We start from the raw sequence: 7,607 nt of genomic DNA, 5'->3' as shown, positions 1-7,607 counted from the left end.
ACTTTTAATTTCTTTAAAATACAACCATGATCATTTTTAGAATTCAGCGATTATTCTTTAAAATACAACTTTTGCCTAGTTTAGACTATTTTTTTTCCTAATATATATATTTTGAGCACAAGATAGGGAAGTGACTAATAGTTCTTCTTGCCTAACGTGCACATATTTACTTCCCTCGCTCACACTTTCATCCTAAAATATCACATTCCCATTTTATATCATTATCTTCCTTCTCGTTACCTTATGCTGCAAAATACCAAAATTAGTCAAAATACCCAAAATATAAAATTACTAAAAATATTTTTTTAAAAAATATATTTGGAGGCTTTGAAAAGGATATAAACTGTACTTTTTGGGGCTGAAACTTGACTGCTAATTAATGGTTCCCTATAATAAATGTAGATTTTTAAATTCTGCATGTGTTATAGATAACGACTTATTTTGAGTCTAGAATCAAATGTTATGACATTCGAAAGATTACTCTATTAAATTTGCATAATATTTTAAAACCTAACACTTTCCTATGCATTTCAAAATTTTAATCAAAATTTTCATTACCTTAACATAATTTACATCCCCTATTTTTTAAAATTATTCTATTAATTTAAAATTAATTAAATAATTACATTAATATTAATAAAATAAAAATAAGCCTTTATATTAACTTCCATCCCTGCACTCTATCCAAAAATTTCACATTCATGCTGTTCATCTCCCTCTCCCTTACCTTACCTTACACTCTCGCTATTTCCTTACGATTCTACTAGAGGAAGTGTTCATCACTGCTGTGTCGTCGCTTCCACGGACACACTCGCTTCATCCCATCGCTAACGAGTCTCCGACCTCTGCCTCCTTCCGGTTACATAGCCAGGAGCACCTCCATCTTCTCCCAAGTGCACAGCTAGGATAACCTCTGCCTCCTTCAAGGTACACTATTTAACCTATTATCACCAATTCCTTTCGTCTTTGTTTCCAACTTTTTATTTTGTTGCTTATTGATTTTGGGAGTCTTCTATAGAGGATTTGGCCTATTTTCGATTCTTATCTGTTGTTAGGGTTTTTATCCTTCGACCTCTCTTTGCAGGTAAAGGCTCTTGCTTTTGGAATTGAAAACTTAGCAACCCTAAGCTATATTGAGACAAATTTGGGCATTATATATGATCTTGATAGTGCCCTAGAGTCTAGGGGTGCCCTCCGTTGTATCGTAAAATTAAAAATTCCCAATATTACTTAGAAGGTTTAGAAAGTTCCAGACTTCATGTCAATTGATACAGATCTATAACTTCATGTAGGAGACTTAAGATTAGAATTTCTCACCATATGCCCCTTCTTCACACTCACCTCTTTCATTTCATTTTAAGTTTTCAAAAAATCTAAGTATACTAGGTCCATCAATGAGTTTTGTCAAAATCTATTGATGGACCTAAAGAGTTTTAATTGAACTCATCATAACTCCTATCTATCTATTAGGTGAATTTGAATCCAAATAAGTTCTCATTTATTACTTTAAAGTCCTCGCTTATTATTTTAGGCTCTTCCAATAATACTCAAAATGATTTGAAACTTTTATGATATTGTGATGCTAGTCTTCAAAAATTAGCATTACAGTAATGTTGGTATTTTAAGCTATAGTATTAGTTTTTGAAGACTAGAACAAAAGTAATTTTTACTTTATTTTTAAATTATTTTTATTAATAAAATCAGCTTTATTAATTGTATTTAGTTATTCTTCCATAATTAGATATTAAAAAAAATAATAAAAAATAGGAAAATTATTTTGATGTTGTGCGTGTCAAATGTAACGAGACAAAATAAATTAAAATGAGTTTCTAAAAGAAAAAATCTATTATTGTTTTTTGTCAATTGGAGACTCTCCATGCAAATCTGACAAAAAAAAAAAAGTAGAATTGGTGAGATTTATTTGACATTGCAAACACAATCGGAAATAATTCATATGGGTATCTCGAGTTAATTCCTCAGTTTAGAAATCATTGATCGATCGATGTGGAACCGAACGAGATCTATCGATGGATAACTCAAACATGTATCGATGGATCACTCAAACATTTTGAGCCCGTCGTAGAAGTGCTTCTCGAATAGCTGCATCTCCGCCTTGGGCCTCACCAGCCCGATCTCCACGCCGCCTTCCTCCTGCCTGCTCTCCGCCACAGAAATGGCACCGGTCTTTCCGATCGACGTTATCTCCACCTTCTTCGGCCTCCCCCATCCGAAATCCAAATTGTACACTTTGAACGTCGGCGACCCGGCGACGGTTAAAAAATCTGGCTCTTTTTCAATCTTGAAGCCTCCCGGCCAATGCTTGGCGTCCTTTAAAGGATTCTCTTTGAACACCTGGACCGCTTTCCCGATCAATCTCGCGGCCGCCGCCACCCCGTTTTCCTTCTCGAGATCGCAGGCCTTCGCCTCCGTAAAGGCAAATGTGATGCAGTTCCCGAAGAACGCCGCCGGGACCGGCGGCTTCAGCCATGGTCTACAGTCGCCCGCCATTGCCATGAGGATGCACTTGCTACTTATCTCCGGAAGTCGTGCTTTGAAATGGCAAACCCACACGTAGGCGAAGGCCGCGACGACCGTGGAGCAGCGAAAAGAAAGGTCGCCGCTTTGCATCACCAACTCTTTCAATTTCTGGATGTGATATTTTCCGATGGTGAAGGATTGAAGGACGGCGTCCGGCGGCGCTTTCAGGTGCATCATCGATGTGTTCGATTGCCTCCTCACAATCCCATTTAAGAAGACCGAGTAGAGATCGTCGGGATCGGTAATCATACTTCTGTCGATTACCGGAGGGACCATAACTCCGGCACCTGCGCAGGCAGAAGCCCACGCGGACAAGAACCGTGTCGAGCTCGAGCCGTCGCAGGCGCCGTGGTGCACGCTGATTCCAACCGCGACCCCGCGCTCCGGGAAGAGCGTCGCCTGCAGAGCCAGAAGCCGGATGCCGTTGTTGTCGATGCTGGATTCGGGGAGCTCGGGGAGCAAAGGAAGCATGTCGTTGAAGAGTCGGGGATGGTCACTGGAGAGGTCGTCGAAGTCGCCGCTGTACTCGGCGACAGTGAAGGGAACAGAGTCGCCGTCAGCGTAGTGAATTTCGTAACCGTCGGAGCTGGCGGCGGAGCTGCGGATCTTGCCGGCGAGTGGGTAGAAGTGGCGGAGAGCGGCGGAGAGAGAGGACTTGAGGGTGGGTACGACGGAATCGATGAAGTGGGAGACGGAGACGGCGAGGGGGTAAAAGAAGACACGTTCGACCGATCCGTTTTTCAGCCAAAGCAAATCGAGGTAGGTGAGGGACAAGGTGGAGTCGTCCACCGTTCCAGGAGGCGGAGAGACTTCATATCTTTTGATTACTCGGAGCTCCGGCGACATGCTGACTTTGATGCTCGTGAACGCTCGCGGCTTGAGATTGGAAGCGGCCGCCGGTCCCATCCTATATAATCTCCTAGTCGTATAGAATATCATCAATTAGTTTTTTTAAAATTTTTTTTGAAGATTATTATTAAGAATATTATATTTTACGAGTTAATTATATCTTTTTATTTAAAAGTTTTCTATTTATATGGTAATAATTAATTATATTTTAAAATGACATGTATTAATTAAATGCTTTAAATTTATTTTATAGCCGGTCGGATACGGACGATCTAGATGTACCTATTGTAAAAAATGTGGTACAATTGGTTTTCTTATTATAAATCTCAAATAATTATTTTCTAAAAATAATTTAATAAAAAAGGCAAGTGCCAAGCAGTAGCACACATCTGAAACTTTAAGAACTTCTAGAAGACAATTAATTTTCAGCTGACAAAAAGGATAACGATAAGTTTTTTTTTTAAGCTGTAGTTGAATTTGAAAATAGAATATTTTAACTGCTATTTGTTTTAAAAAATTTTTATCTTTCCATCTATTACAATTCTAAATTAATATAAAAATTATTATTTTTATTTAAATCAAATAGAGTTTAAAGAATTAATTATTTAATTAAAGAATTCCATACAAAAGTAATGGATGACATTAAAAATTTATTTTTTTAAAAAAAATTACATCATTAAATTCATAATTTTTAAAATTTTATCGTATTTTTATTTTTAACTTTATATTTTTTAATACAAATTTTAAAAATATAAAAGAAGATTAATAAAAAATTTTAAAAATTAATTTTATTTTCTATTGTTTTATTATTTAATATCTAACTTATAAAAAGTAAAATAAAAATTTATCAGAGTTTTCTTATTTATTTTTTTTATTAATCTTATTTTTAAAATTTTTTATTAAAAAATTAATTAAAAATAAAAAATAAAAAATTTTAAATATAAATAAATTTAGTAGATAATTTAATAACATAATTTTTTAAAAAATCAATTAAAAATTAAAAAAATAAATAAATTTAGAGATAATTTATTAGCATAATTAGTTTTTTTTTAAAAAAAATTAAGTACAATCAATGACTTTTCTTTAACGAAATAAATTATTTTATTTTATCTAATTCATACAAAATAATTTTGGAAGCGTAAGATTAACAAAATTTTGGAAGAAATTTTTGACATAAGGGTAAGATTAACAAAATTTTGGAAGAAATTATAGATATTACAATCCTAAATTAATATAAAAATTATTATTTTTATTTAAATCAAATAGAGTTTAAAGAATTAATTATTTAATTAAAGAATTCCATACAAAAGTAATGGATGACATTAAAAATTTATTTTTTTTAAAAAAAATTACATCATTAAATTCATAATTTTTAAAATTTTATCGTATTTTTATTTTTAACTTTATATTTTTTAATACAAATTTTAAAAATATAAAAGAAGATTAATAAAAAATTTTAAAAATTAATTTTATTTTCTATTGTTTTATTATTTAATATCTAACTTATAAAAAGTAAAATAAAAATTTATCAGAGTTTTCTTATTTATTTTTTTTATTAATCTTATTTTTAAAATTTTTTATTAAAAAATTAATTAAAAATTAAAAAAAAATAAAAAATTTAAAATATAAATAAATTTAGTAGATAATTTAATAACATAATTTTTTAAAAAATCAATTAAAAATTAAAAATTAAAAAGATAAATAAATTTAGAGATAATTTATTAGCATAATTATTTTTTTTAAAAAAAAAATTAAGTACAATCAATGACTTTTCTTTAACGAAATAAATTATTTTATTTTATCTAATTCATACAAAATAGTTTTGGAAGGGTAAGATTAACAAAATTTTGGAAGAAATTTTTGACATAAGGGTAAGATTAACAAAATTTTGGAAGAAATTCTATATATATGTCAAAGTGGAAGAATATAATGTTTAAGTTAAGAAATTATGATTCATACTTTAACATGAGATGAAGAGGGAAGTTGAGCTAATTGTTAGGATACTTCGGGAGTTAGAGAGGGGTGGGGGTGGTTAGGTCCGTTTGCTTCGTTGATGATGATTTGTAGCGGAAGATTCAAAGCAAATGCTAATGTCTTGATTTACTTGGTATCCACCTCAATGAGATAACTAATCCAAGGATCTAACCTTCTCTCATACATCCACTATGAAATAACTCCTTCTCGGAAATATTCCAGAGATGGAGAAACCTCATACAAGCTTTCAACAAAAATACAATACAAAAAAAAAATAAATACAAGAATACAAATGGAAAACCTCTTTTTACTTGATCTCTTGTAACTTGTAAACACCTCTTGAACCTTGGAAGTGCAACAACACTTGTCTCCAAGAAGCTTCAAGAATTGGTGGCAATGGCGGAGATGATCTCGGAGAGAATCTGCTAAGAGCTATGACAAAAACACTCTTTATCTGCGCGCTTTAAGGTTCCCAATCGATTGAGATTGATTCCAATTGATTGTCACGTCGTATTCTCATTCAAACTTGTGCAACGGTTATAATCTAATCGATTGGATAACTTGATCGATCAACTGATCGATTTAACTGGCATATGTGTTCGCACAAGAGCTCTCGGAATCGATTGGCCAATCGATTATGCTCTCCTCGTGTTATTGCAAGAAACCTAGCTCTAATTGATTAATTGATCGATTGGAGTAGCTCAATTGATCAACTGATCGATTGGGTAGCCCTTTGTGCTTTCGCAATGCTCTCCCAATCGATCAACTGGATTTTGGCTGAATTAATCAGTGAATCGATTCACCATGTCTCTTCGCGGTGATACTCCCAATCGATTCACTGATCGATTGGTTCAACCCTGACTCAAGTCTAGGGTTCCTTGCCTAACATTCGGTCAACCGTGACCTGTTGGGACTTCCTCAGCATCTGGTCAACGTTGACTTGTTGGGATTGTGTCACCAAGTGTCCGGTCAATCATTTGACCCATTTAGATTTTTTTTCCTTATGTCAAGTGTCCGGTCAACCTTGATCCATTTGAACTTATCGTCTTGTACCAAGTGTCTGGTCCTCCATGACCCACTTGGACTTCCAAACACCAGATGTCTGGTCAGTCATTTGACCCACCTAGATTTCCACTCATGCCAAGTGTTCGATCCTCCACGATCCATTTGGACTTCCAAACACCAGGTGTCCAATCAATTTTAACCCACTTGGATTTTCACTGTCTCACTCACTAGGACTTTTCACCACTTAACTTTACTTACTAGGATTTTTCCACCTGTCTTCACTCACCAGAATTTTCATCTGCCTAGATTCACTCACTAGAACTTTTCAGCTGCCTAGCTTTACTCACCAGGATTTTCTCACTGTCTAGCTTCACTCACCAGAACTTTTCACCTGGCTTCACTACTAGAAATTTCTAGCTACCTGACTTCATTCACCAGGACTTTTCCACACCAAGTGTTTAGTCAACACTGATCCACTTAGATTTTCTTTTGCCAATCTTCCCGTTGGTCTTGCCCTTGAATAACCTCAAGTTAGGACTTCTCAGTCAAGTATTCGGCTTACCTTGACCTACTTGACTCTCCTAGGGGGCGGTAACCCTAGGTGGAGGAAAACCCTAAGAGGCGGCAACCTTAGGTCCTAGGGGCTGGTAACCCTAGGTCCTAGGGGGTGGTAACCCTAGGCGGAAAGTCCAGTCGGTCTGGAGGACCGGGCTGGCATCAGGTAAATCTCCTGAGTGGAGTAGGTGAGGGCGCATTCCCCGCAAAGGGAACAGTAGGCGTCGGGTCGACCTAGGGTTTCCGGTTGGAAATCTGAAGTCAGACCCGGACGGTCCGGAGACTGTCATTACTTCATATTCATACTATTATTTTGTATTAACTTTATGGTGCAGGTATTTTTGGATTAACATACTTGCAGGTACCAAAAACACAAAGAAGAACTCGGATGAACAGTGTCCGAGACGCCTCCATGGGGCTTGGAGGCGCCTCAGGTGCAAAACCTGAGCTGGCGCGAGAAGCAGGCTTAAGGAGCCTTGGTAAACAGTAGAAGGCGCCTTGGACGCTTGGATGAAAGCGCCTTGGATGGATTGAAGGTGCCTTGGACAGCTTGGAGGCGCCTTGAAGGGTTTGAAGGCGCCTTCAGGTCGCGATAGTCAAAGGGTTATCGCAGCGAGCAGATCGGGATAAAATTCAAGCTTCAAGGCGCCTTGGAGCTTGTTTAAGGCGCCTTGAACATTGTTTAA

The 7,607-nt window shown here is 35.7% G+C and overlaps 1 protein-coding gene across 1 annotated transcript; it reads right to left on the bottom strand.

The window, feature by feature from the left end:
• Positions 1–2,055: 2,055 nt before the first annotated feature.
• On the bottom strand, positions 2,056–3,444 carry LOC122021456 (phenolic glucoside malonyltransferase 1-like). Its single transcript, XM_042579574.1, has one exon. It carries the CDS (start codon positions 3,442–3,444, stop codon positions 2,056–2,058), a length of 1,389 nt encoding a protein of 462 aa, XP_042435508.1.
• Positions 3,445–7,607: the final 4,163 nt, after the last annotated feature.

The sequence above is a fragment of the Zingiber officinale genome, chromosome 9A, assembly GCF_018446385.1.
Source record: "Zingiber officinale cultivar Zhangliang chromosome 9A, Zo_v1.1, whole genome shotgun sequence".
NCBI classification, from domain to species: domain Eukaryota; kingdom Viridiplantae; phylum Streptophyta; class Magnoliopsida; order Zingiberales; family Zingiberaceae; genus Zingiber; species Zingiber officinale.
Note: the sequence above shows the minus strand (reverse complement) of the source record. Positions and strands in the feature narration are given on the sequence as shown.

Bases quoted from the DNA above. Each gene is read 5' to 3' on its own strand.
- LOC122021456 (XM_042579574.1), bottom strand. From the start codon at position 3,444: ATGGGACCGGCGGCCGCTTCCAATCTCAAGCCGCGAGCGTTCACGAGC.